Here is a 12,786-nt window from a genome sequence, read left to right on the forward strand (position 1 = left end):
GAGCATTAAGAAATTTACCTATTTGTGAAGTGTGATTTTTCCTATTGATGGCGGGGCTATGACGTCACAAGCTGCCGGCTCCAGCGTTCAGAACAGTTTGTCCCAAACGCTGAGAAGCAAAGTACCCCTTTAAGTTCAGAGACAACATTCAGCCATACCTCCTGAGACAGCAGAGAATTTTTAACCAATTGCACCAAAATGTACAAATGTCCACAGCCAGTTTTGTAACTCAGGTCTGGGCTGGTATAGATTTGTGACAAATTGCACAAGTCGTACCTGACAAATTCAAGTGCGCTGTAAGGCCGAGTTCACGCTATGGAATTTTCTAACGGAATTCAGCTGCATGAAGCATAATATGCGGGTGAATAGGTTTTTGGTGAACCCATTCACACTGCGGAATTTTCTGGTTGGAATTTCCGACAGCGAATTCTGATTAAAAAATTCTGCCAGATACTATCGCCTATTCTTATGATTTTGATATATGTAACCTACTCTGATAATCTTTACTTGCCGGTTACTGAAATTTTCAGTCCCATATGGACGCTAGAACATTTAACTTTGATGTTGTGCCTTGATTGTTTTGTATTTGCATATCCCACTGTCAGGTCTGCTATTTTCTGTGATTCATGCGTGCCTCTTACCTGTCAATTCACTGTTATATTATGCAGTACTTTGAATATGGGTTGTAACCAACTACTTGCCTCTGTTGGCTTGTTATTGTATTTTACCTTGTTTATTCCTTTTCTTTTTTATACGTTTGCTTTTTTTGAAAATTAATAAAACTTTTGAATGATAAAAAATTCTGCCAGAACATTGAACCTGCCCAATGTTCTGGTGGAATCCCATCCACAGACATTGCCATCTATTGGGACGGCAATGTCTGCGCAGTCCTAGCACCGACTGATTCAGGAGGACCTGGGCTGCGCTCAGCAGCTCTGGATGAAAAACACCTCAATTGTGAACCGGCCTAAAAAGATAACTAGACTATGGCATAGCTACACAATTTTAGAAAAAGCATTTAAAGAAGAAGCCGCAATGAAAAGTCTCTAAACATCAATTGCGACAAATTGTAAGACAATTTTAAACCACAAAAACAGGGTAAAACCAATTATAAATTCCCCTCCTCAATGTCTTTACGATGCTCACTTTGTATGCAGGGGCCCAGTCATTACCAAAAAGTACACAACCAAAACGTAGCCTCTGAGAGCTTTTTTTTTTTTTTTTTTTTTTTTTTTTTTTTTTTATAATACAGCAGGGAAAAGAAAAGTACTCGTACATCCTCTTGTGGTAGGACCCAGTGTCTAACCATACGACACCTATAATCATTTACGTAACTACCTAAGACATAGCATGATGCATTATGTTTTTTCATCTTTGAGTGTAAATCAGGGCTGTAACAACTTTTCCCCTTCATTTTCTGTATTATTTACCATAAACTAACTTCTTTATTATCCCATGGATCCCAAGGTCTAAATTCAACTGTTCAGAGCCAACATCAGAACATCCCTGTTCTCCCTTTATAATTTATTCACAAACACACAAAATGTATGATACAAATTTTGATGTTTAAAAAAAGAAAAAAAAAAAAAGGAATATCCTTAATAGAATACAATGATAATAGACATTGGGGGAGATTATCAAAGAATTTTGCGCCAAAAAAGTATTTTCAAAGAGCTTTGTGCTGTGGTTTACACCGTTCACATCAGTTTTGTAAAAGTGGGCGTGTCCACATATATTGTCCGCTTTACATGATATTTTCAAAGGGGTCAAAATCCAGTTTACATAAAAAATGTCACCCCAGTAGTGTAGAAATCAAAGAAATGGTTTTTGGTTTATTGTTTATTTATTTATTTTTTTTGAAAGGGTGTCATTTAAGTCATTAGAAAAATAAATAATTATTGAAAAATGTAAAACAAAAAAACAGTTATCGCTTAACTGGACACTAGTAACCATGGAATATTTTGTGAGATGTTTCCGACAGAATTTTCTGGGATGTAAAATTTGACGAGAAAAACGTCAATTTTGGCGCAAAAAAATATTCAATACGGCTGCAACAACAAAGAAATATTTTCAAAGCAGTCAAAAGACATTTGAAAATGTGAGGAGAAAAAAAAAAGGTGTGAATAATATCGCAGAAACAGAAATTACAGAAGTTTTTGAGAATCTCCCCCAGTTTTCTTGATGGCTTGGTAAGACTTGTAATTTTTTTTAAATTACATTTAATTTCTACATAAATGTATGAAAACCCACAAGACACTACCCTACCTATTTCACTCATAAATACACATATTTATGTGTATGTAAAGTAACCAAAAGTCACCAAGTTTAACCGTTGGAAGCCCAAGTTGTATCCTGATCATTTTTTAGTGTTTGCCAGACTGTGGGCATGTAGGACCCTGATTGCCAGAACTATATAAAGTGGAGCCAATGTTTTCTGGTCCTGGAGCCATGTCAGATTGACTGTTCATTTTCTCTAAGAAAATGGGCCTGTTTCCATCTATTTGCCCTTTTGAAAATTTAGTTAATAAAAATATAAAAATCTTTTTTTTATTTTAAATAGGATTGTGGAACCTGCTAAAAAAGGTATGAGGGAGGGGGCGACTTTTTTCGCACAGTTTATAACATCTCCGATTAACTTTTCCATGACGATAGAGACTGGAAGAGTCTGGAACAAATTTTAAGAGAAGATATCCTCCCTCCAAGTCTGCATTGTTCCTCAAGTTTTTATCAGATGTTGGTAATGTAGTCTGGCTCCAGCTTACTCCAAGTTTTTTTCCATGAATGAGAGGAGCTGCCCCTCCAAATATGATTCCAGCTACATCTGATGTGATCAGTGGAACACAGCCCAGTGCCAAGGGAAAGTCAATGTTATCACTAAATACCCAAGATCCTTGCGCACCAATTTTTCTTCCTCGGCTCATTGTTGCTTTCTGCAAGGTATTGCACTTTGTTTGTACTGCACAGGGGAGTAGGGGAAGTGACAACCCGAATTCCTATTTCAAAAGTGGTTGTTGTTTTCCAATCCTGTTCACTATTTGGCCAAGCATATTGCCCCCTGCAGACAAGAATAAGCACTTAAACAGTTGAATGAATGTCTATATCTGCCTATTGTTTTTGATCTACGTGATTGCGGTGGAACTCATAAAACTTATGAAAAAGCTAGACTAAAACAAAAGTGGGGGCCATGTATTTCAGGTGACACTAACATTTTGTTATTTAGAATTCTAGCAATAACTAAACTAATTTCATCTTTTCGTGAATTCTCATTCGATGTTTGTCAAGGCTTCCCTTCCGGGTAAAAAACTTTCCACACTCCATGCACAGAAATGGTTTTTCCTCTGTGTGAATCACTTTGTGTTTGGCAAGGTTGGACTGGTTGGCAAAACCTTTGCCGCACTCAGGGCATACATACGGCTTCTCTCCTGTGTGGATAATCCGGTGTGAAATAAGGTTGGAATGGTTGGCAAAAGATTTCCCACATTCTGAACACATATATGGTTTCTCGCCTGTGTGGATGATAAGGTGGGCATTAAGACCAGACTTGCTGGAGAAAAACTTGCCACACTCCTGACAGGAGAATGGCTTTTCACCTGTGTGAATCCTCAAATGCTTCACAAGAGCTGGATTATTGCTGAAACACTTCCCGCAAGCTGGGCAGACTACTGGCTTATCTCCCGTGTGGATTTTCTCATGCATTTTTAGATTGAATTTACTGGAAAACAGTTTCCCACATTCAGTGCAAGAAAATGGCTTTTCCCCGGTATGAACCCGTTGATGACTAACAAGACTTGGTTTATAAGTAAAACATTTGCCACACTGAAGGCAGGAAAACGGCTTCTCCCCAGAATGAGATCGCTGATGCTTGGTGAGGTAAGAATAAAGGCTAAAACTTTTCCCACATTCTGAACATATAAATTGTTTTGCCTCCACAACTTTTCCGCCGAACGCCTCACAATTTGATATGAAGCTTGTGGCTCTGGATGTTGTAGCTGAGTGATACATCTCTTCACTGCAGTCATATGTAACGTCATAACCTGATGAAAAAGACAGACAAAGCAAAGAATTATCTTGTTTTTAGCAGGTTAAAATCCCACAAAATGATAGTAAATCCTGTAAATTTGTAAATCAGTGGGGTCTGTCAGACTCCAGTGGTGTCCCATTACTTTCATGAGTGGAATTTACATCCCAAACTGATCCTCTAATGCAGAGTTAACCTGACCTTGATTTGTTTTTGGCTATTATTGATATGAAAACAGTGGGGAAAGCAGTGATCATGGTTGCATTTTTCACATTGGCCACTAGACATGACTTAAACCTACAAACAAGGTCAATACGCAATCACTCTTCACTACGAACAAACAGCACTAGATGTTGCCAAATACTATCCAATAGTTCCAAAAAATACATATGGTACCCAAATCTTAAAAATACCACTATACAGAGCTAGTAAATCCTGTTATAATTACAGTGAAAGATCTTTGGGAAGGTAACACAAAATCTCATTGAAAACTGCTCTTCTATGGAGGTGGTCTTTTCAGAGAAATTGCTACTATTCATAATCAAGAGTGGACTAAATATCCATCACATGAAATCTAGTCTGGGTATGGGGGTGGTCTTTACTGTAGTTTTGACAATACCATAAAGAAGTGGTCAGCAAACATTTGTAGGTCAGTAACTACTTCCTCATCTAACGCAGAGTTGTTTGCTTTCTGTTCTTGTTTACTAGAAGACATCACTGTACTCAGGACATTGTATAGGTCCAGACAATGATTTACTTTCTGTATACTGAAGCTTTGAAAACCAATAAAAAACTCATTTAAAACAGATTTTGAAGTGAAGAATCCATATTAAATCCTATTATCTCCTATGGAAAGGATAGGGGATAAGATGTCTGATGTCCCAGCGGCGGGCCCCCCGCGATCTCCCTGCAGCTATGTGTAGAATGTCTGCAGTTTCGGAAACCGCCGGGCTTCAGAGACCGCGACGTGACATCACACCACGCCCCCTCCATTAAATTCTATGGGAGGGGGCATAACGGCCGCAACGTCCCCTCCCATAGACATGAATGGTGGGGGCGTGGCGTGACGTCACGTCCCCGTCTCGGAAGCCCGGAGGTTTTAGCTTATTTCATTCCATGTACTTCAATCTAAAGCTCTGCACAGATCAGTGCAGCTACATCCAAATGCTGACTGAAAGAAGAGGTAGAGATGCATGTGTGTGTGCTTACCATTTAAAGTAGCAGGCAAACAAAAAACTTTTTTTATCACTACACTCCACACCTGTTCACATTCTGGACTTCTTTTATGTATATTGCACTCACTTCTTTTCTGCCCAGCCTCCTCTCTGCTCTCTCTCCCTTTGTGCTATGCTAATCCCAAATGATCAGGGCCATCTTTAATGCGGGGCAAAAGGGGCAGCTGCCCTGGGCCCTGTCATTCCTGTGGGCCCAAAGCAGCTAGCCTTTTAGCCCCACGCTAAATCAGCTAGCCGCCACCGGTTCATAGCTGAAGAGCACAGCGCAGCGCCCCTCACTCAGGCCCCACTACCTCTAATATGCGCAAGAAGAACCCGCCCCTCCCCCTCTACTCCAGGCGTGGAAACCTCAGACATTCGAGACCCCCTGTTCCTGTGTTCCTTCCCTCCCCCATGCGCGCTACTGTCTTAGCAGCGTGCAAAATCCCCAAATCCCCATCCAACCTCCCGCCCGGCAGTGTTTTGACTACTGTCTCCAGCGCTGGTGGAAGACAGAGCCACCGGTGCTCCCTGTAAGTGTTTCAGCAGCCCTGTATGTGAGGGGTTGGGAGGGAATAGAATGTGTAAAAAAAAAAAAAAAATTATATATTATATATATATATATATATATATATATATATATATATATATAATTCACCAGTGTTTCCTAGGGCACCTCCAGCTGTTGCAAAACTGAAATTTGGCATGCTGGGAGTTGTAGTTTTGCACAGCTGGAGGAACCATGGGAAACAGTAATGTGTATATATCAGCGCTCCCCAACCAGGGTGCCTCAAGCTGTTGCAAAACTACAACTCCCAGCATGCCCAATTGCAGTTTTGCAACAGCTGGAGGCGCCCTGGTTGTAAAACACTGATATATAAACACGCACACACACACCAGTGTTTCCCAGGGTGCCTCCAGCTGTTGTAAAACTGCAATTGGGCATGATAAGAGTTGTAGTTTTGCAACAACTGAAGGCACCCTGGTTGGGGAACGCTGTATACCATGCATGTGTGAGAAATATATCCTGCATGGGAAGGGGGGTTATAGATAGATATTTATGTGTGTGTATAGATGTGTGTTATTGCAGTGTTAGTCAAGGTATGGTGGTATTGTTGCGTTCTGGTATGGGGTTGTTATTCAGTCATGGTATGGCTGTATTGTTCTGTTCTGGTATGGCAGTGTTATTCAGTCACCATATGGGGTATTGTTCTGGTCTGGCATTGTTATTCAGTCATTGTATGGCGGTATTGTTCGGTTTTGGCATGGCAGTGTTATTCAGTCACGGTATGGTGGTATGTTTCTGTTCTGGTATGGTGTTTTTATTCAGTCACGGTATGGCGAAATTATTCTTGTATGGCAGTGTTATTTAGTCACAGTATAGGGGTATTGTTCTATTCTGGTATGGCAGTGTTATTCAGTCACAGTATGGTGGTATTGTTCTGTTCTGGCGGTGTCATTCAGTCACGGTATGGTGGTATTGTTCTGTTCTGGCGGTGTCATTCAGTCACGGTATGGGGGTATCGTTCTGTTCTGGTATGGCATTGTTATTCAGTCATTGTATGGTGGTATTGTTCTGTTCTGGCGGTGTCATTCAGTCACAGTATGGTGGTATTGTTCTGTTCTGGCGGTGTCATTCAGTCACGGTATGGGGGTATTGTTCTGTTCTGGTATGGCATTGTTATTCAGTCATTGTATGGTGGTATTGCCTAGGGTGGCAGAAATCCTTGCACCAGCCCTGGAGGCTGGGACCGACGGGGGACGTCGCGTAAATGACGTTCCTCCGCAGACCCACGCAGGAGGACGTGAGCAATGTCACACGTCATCCGGGCCGCTGCAGGAAAGAAGAAACCAAATTGCTTGCCCAGGGTTCAATCAAAATTAAAGACAGCCCTGCAAGTGATGCTTTAGCACTTTAACAGCAAGAGACAGTATTGTAACATGATCAGCACTAGGATAAGGAGTGGCTGCCCCCCCTGTGTGTAACAGTCCATTGCAGTTACTAAAACAGCTATCCCATTCTTCCAAATATAAGATCACCAGCTATCATGCATTTATTACATATGTTGTGGAAATACCATAAATGTCTGAGGTGGGAAATTCCCTATATAATGAGCCAAAAATTAATCTTTTGTCTCTCTGAAGAACAAACTCGTTTATGTAGCTAGACCATTTGGTATTTAACTCCTTTGATACTTAAAGGGGTATTCCACTGGAATTTTTTTTTTAATCAACTGGTGCCAGATAGTTGAACATATTTGTAAATTACTTCTATTCTTCTTTTTGAATTTCCTTTCTGTCTGACCACATTGCTCTCTACTGACACCTCTGTCCATTTCAGGAACTGCCCAGAGCAGGATAGATTTGCTATGGGGATTTGCTCCTACTCTGGACAGTTCCTATAATGGACAGAGGTGTCAGCAGAGAGTACTGTGGTCAGACAGAGGAAATTCAAAAAGAAAAGAACTTCCTGTGGAGCATATAGCAGCTGAAAAGTACTGGAAGGATTAAGATTTTTAAATAGAAGTAACTTACAAATCTGTTTAAAGGGGTATTCCAGGAATTTTTTTTATTTTACCATGCTACAGGGGCTGTAAAGTTAGTGTAGTTCATAATATAGTGTCTGTACCTGTGTGTGACGGTTTTCTCACAATTCTTCTGCGATTTTCACCACAATATTTATTTTTAACAGCATACAAAATGACTGTTGTCTCAGATTTTTCCCAGGTTGCAATGCGGCCGAGACCTGACTCACTAGTCAGCTGATGACAGGGAGCCTGTCTGCTTCAATGTGTGGACGGATTGCTTGGTGGGAGAGGGATCAATATGCAACAGCTGTAGGCACCCTGATTGAAAACCACAGGTCTTTTGTTTCAATGGGTGGGAGGGAGGGAAATGGTATTATCGGATTTGTAGGCAAAAAAGAAAAACTCAAACAGGAAATACCAGTTCAGAAAAAGCTAGCCCCAGTGTTATGGTAATCTCACAATTTAGCCATTTAGCCCCAAGATAAGCACAGATCCTTCCTAAGCATGTCCATTACTGTCTGCCAGGTATGTACTAAAATCACCTTATGGTGGAGAACCCCTTTAACTTTCAGGCACCAGTTGATTTAAAAAAAAATGTTTTCCAGTGGAGTACCCCTTAACCCTTTAACGACCAAGCCCATTTTCACCTTAAGGACCCGGGCATTTTTTGAACATCTGACCACTGTCACTTTAAACATTAAAGGACATCTGCAGCGTAACAAACACTTATCCCCTATCCTCAAGATAGGGGATAAGTGTTTGATCGCGGGGGGTCCGAACGCTGGGACCCCCTGTGATCTCCTGTACGGGGCCGCGGCTGTCCCGTGCAGGGGGCATGCCAGCCGCAGCATGACGTTGCGGCCGGCACGCCTCCTCCCTACATCTATATGGGAGAGGTGGGGAGGCATTCGTGCCTCCCCGCATCCCCCATAGAACTGTATGGGGACGGGGAGGAGACGGGGCGTCACCGTTGACCTCTAGGTCGACGCTACGCGCCTTAGCGCTCACCATGAGCGCTTATGGCGGCGCTGCGTTAGGGAGCTCGGGCGGGGGGGGGGTCCCAGCGGTCAGACCCCCCGCGATCAAACACTTATCCCCTACCCTGTGGATAGGGGATAAGTGTAATGCCGTAGCAGTTGTCCTTTAATAACTCTGGGATGCTTTTACTTTTCATTCTGATTCTGAGAATGTTTTTTCGTGACATATTCTACTTCTTGTTAGTGGTAAATTTTCGTCCATACTTGCATAATTTCTTGGTGAAAAATTCCAAAATTTGATGAAAAAATTGAAAATGTAGCATTTTTCTAACTTTGAAGCTCTCTGCTTGTAAGGAAAATAGACATTCCAAATAAATTATATATTGATTCACAAATACAATATGTCTACTTTATGTTTGCATCATAAAGTTGACATGTTTTTACTTTTGGAAGACATCAGAGGGCTTCAAAGTTCAGCAGCAATTTTCCAATTTTTCTCAAAATCTGAATTTTTCAGGGACCAGTTCAGTTTTGAAGTGGATTTGAAGGGCCTTCATATTAGAAATACCCCACAAGTGGAGGTACGCACCTTCAAATTTACCATGTTTTCGAGCCATGCAGTCAACAAACTTTACAGTTCCAAGCCTTTTATCCTTCTTTAATTCCCTGCAGTCCACAGCAAAGATATACTCGTGCGTCCGCAGAGCATTTTACGCCCACATCTGGGGTATTTCTGTACTCAGGAGAAATTGCTTTACAAATTTTGGGGGTCTTTTTTTTCCCTTTTACCGCTTGTGAAAATAAAGTATGGGGCAACACCAGCATGTTAGTGTAAAATTTTTTATTTTTTTACACTAACAGGCTGGTATAGACCCCAACTTTTCCTTTTTGTAAAGGGAGAAAAAAGCCCCCCCAAATTTGTAGTGCAATTTCTCCCGAGTACGGAAATACCCCACATAGGGGTGGACATAGGGGTATTCTACGCAAGTGATTCCCAAACAGGGTGCCTCCAGCTGTTGCTAATCTTCCAGCATGCCTAGACAGTCAGTGGCTGTCCAGAAATGCTGGGAGTTGTTGTTTTGCAACAACTCCCAGCATTTCTGGACAGCCACTGACTGTGGAGGCTCCGTTTTGGAAACACTGCCGTATGGTACGTTTTTCTTTTTTTGGGGGGTGGGGGGCGGGGGGAACAGTGTAAGGGGTGTATATGTAGTGTTTTACCCTTTATTATGTGTTAGTGTAGTGTAGTGTTTTTAGGGTACATTCACACAGGCGGGTGTTTATGGTGAGTTTCCCGCTAGGAGTTTGCGCTGCAGCTCAAAATTTGCTGCAGCAAACTCACTGTAAACCTGCCCGTGTGAATGTACCCTGTAAATTCACATGGGGGGGGGGGGGGGGGCAAACCTCCAACTGTTTCAAAACTACAACTCCCAGCATGTACTGACAGACTGTGCATGCTGGGAGTTGTAGTTTTGCAACAGCTGGAGGCACACTGGTTGGAAAACCTTTAGTTAGGTTCTGTTACCTAACTCAGTATTTTCCAACCAGTGTGCCTCCAGCTGTTTCAAGACTACAACTCCCAGCATGTACTGATCGCCGAAGGGCTCGCTGGGAGAGTTAGTTATGCAACAGCTGGAGGTACCCAACTACAACTCCCAGCATGCTGAGACAGCTGTTTGTTGTTTGGGCATGCTGGGATTTGCAGTTTTGCAACATCTGGAGGGCTACAGTTTAGAGACCACTGTATACTGTAGCCCTCCAGAAGTTGCTAGGCAACTCACCGGCTTCCATAGGAACCAGGGTGCCGCATTGCTTTCCTCTGCTGCCGCCGATCGCTGTCTGCTGCCTCCGCCGATGGGTAAGTGGACTTCCGTGCCGGTCTCCCCGTTCTGCCCGGCCTACTGTGGGTGGGCAGAATGGGGGAACCGAACGTTACCCCCCCCCCCCCCCCCCGATCTGGTATTGGTTGTCGCTTCTGAATGACCAATAGCAGGGATAGGAGGGGTGGCACCTTTGACAACTCCGATCCCCCTTATTTTCCGGGTCACCGGAGACCCGTATGCCCGGAATCCCCGCAAATAGTCGGTGTGAATTCATCGTCGATTTGTGGTGATCGCCGACATGGGCATTTGCAAGGGGTGCCTGCTAATAGATATTAGCAGTCACCCCGGTCCGGTCCCCGTCCTTAAGTACTAGGGAGCGAAGGCGTAGCTGTACGCACTTGTCTTTAAGGGGTTTAAGGACCAAGCCAATTTTTTTTTTACACTTTTGTTTTTTCCTCCTCCCCTTCTAAAAATATATAGTTCATAAGGTTAACAAAAAGACCAGAGTCCATCAAGTTCAACCTATAACCCAAATGAGTCCCTACTAAATTGATCCAGAGGAAGCTCTGAAATGGCATCCCCCTCATCCGCCAACCGGGCAAACTTGTTGGGGTGTGCCAGTTCAGGACTTGCCTCCCTAACACTTTTCCCTCTACCCCGTTTTCTAACTGTAACCCAGCTAACTATCTGTCCTGCACATCTGTCCCACTATCCACCCCCCCCCCCCACCTCTACCCCAGAGAGTACTTGCTCATTGAGCAGGAGACTCCTCTCCAAGTTGTCAATGCGTCTCAGTGTTGCCAATTGCTCCTCTAGATCCAGGATCTGGGCTTCCAAATGAACAACTCGCACACATCTCACACAACAATTTGCACCCTCAAATTGCTGTTCAAGGATTGCATACATTGTGCAAGATGCACAATGGACTGATTTTTCCAACAGGGAGGCCTTAATAGATTTGGGGATTGCAAAAATTAACAGTAAAAAAAAAAACAATCAAATATTTCAATTAAACTCCCTGAATTTAAAGTCCCTTAAAGGGTACCTCTCATCAAAAAAACTTTTGATATATTATAGATTAATGTATGCAGAATAACTTTACAATTGCATGTTATTAAAATATATGCTTCTTTCTATTTAATTTTCCACTTTGAAGAAACGACCACTAGGGGTCTCCCTACCAGTCCTGGCAGCAAGCATTTCAGACTCATGCTGGAGTCCTAAACACTACGAGCTGCCAGTCTGCTTTGTTCACAAAGGAGAACACTCAGAGCTGCCAGCCTGCTTTGTTCACAGCCTGTTTGGCTGTGAACAAAGCAGGCTGGCATCTCTGAGTGTTTAGGACTCCAGCATGAGTCAGAAATGCTTGCTGACAGGACTGATCGGGAAAAATACAATAGAAAGAAGCATATTTTTCATTAACATGCTATTGGAAAGTTATTCAACATTCATTAATCTAAAATATATCAAAAGTTTATTTGATGAGAGGTACCCTTTAATTTTAAGTCCCTCTCACTTTTATACTTACACTCATAACGCTTTCAATTTTGCACCTACAGACCCTTATAAGGGCTTGTTTTTTTTGCGTCACCAATCGTACTTTGTAATGACATCACTTATTTTATTACATAATCTGCAGCGAAACAGGAAAACTTATTTGTCTGGTGAAATAAAATAAATACAATTTTTTTACTTTTGGTAAAAATTACACCTTCTCTTTATTTTGTAGGTCCATACAATTACAAGGATATCTAATTTATGTAGGTTTTACTTTATTTTACTACTTTAAAAAAAATTATAACTACATGCACCAAAATTAGTATGTTTAAAATTATCATATTCTGACCCCCTATAACATTTTTCTTTTTCTGCATACAGGGCTATATATGAGGGCTCCTTTTTTGCACCGTGGTCTGTAGTTTTTATCAGTACCATTATTGTTTTCATGGGACTTTTTGATTGCTTTTTATACTTTTTTTTTTACTGTATATGAAGTGACCAAAAATTAGCAATTTTGGACTTTGATATTTTTGACCGTGCAGTTTAACTAAACTTATAATTTAATAGTTCGGACATTATTACATTATTTTATTTAAAAAATAGGAAAAGGGGGGGGGGTGATTCAAACTTTTATTTGTGGAGGGGCTTATTCATTTCTATTAACTTTTTTTATTTTATTTGATTAATTAATTAATTTATTTTACTTTCTTTCTTAGCCCCCATAGG

The 12,786-nt window shown here is 41.7% G+C and overlaps 1 protein-coding gene across 1 annotated transcript in view; it reads right to left on the reverse strand.

The window, feature by feature from the left end:
• Positions 1–1,243: 1,243 nt before the first annotated feature.
• The window catches only part of LOC130282797 (zinc finger protein 660-like), a 43,339-nt gene continuing 31,796 nt past the window's right edge, over positions 1,244–12,786 (reverse strand). Inside the window, exon 15 of the mRNA XM_056531543.1 lies at positions 1,244–4,034. Coding sequence (XP_056387518.1) covers positions 3,235–4,034 — 800 coding nt within the window. The 3' untranslated portion in view covers positions 1,244–3,234. The remainder of the gene's footprint in view (positions 4,035–12,786) is intronic.

Source organism: Hyla sarda, chromosome 7 (genome assembly GCF_029499605.1).
Source record: "Hyla sarda isolate aHylSar1 chromosome 7, aHylSar1.hap1, whole genome shotgun sequence".
NCBI classification, from domain to species: Eukaryota; Metazoa; Chordata; class Amphibia; order Anura; family Hylidae; genus Hyla; species Hyla sarda.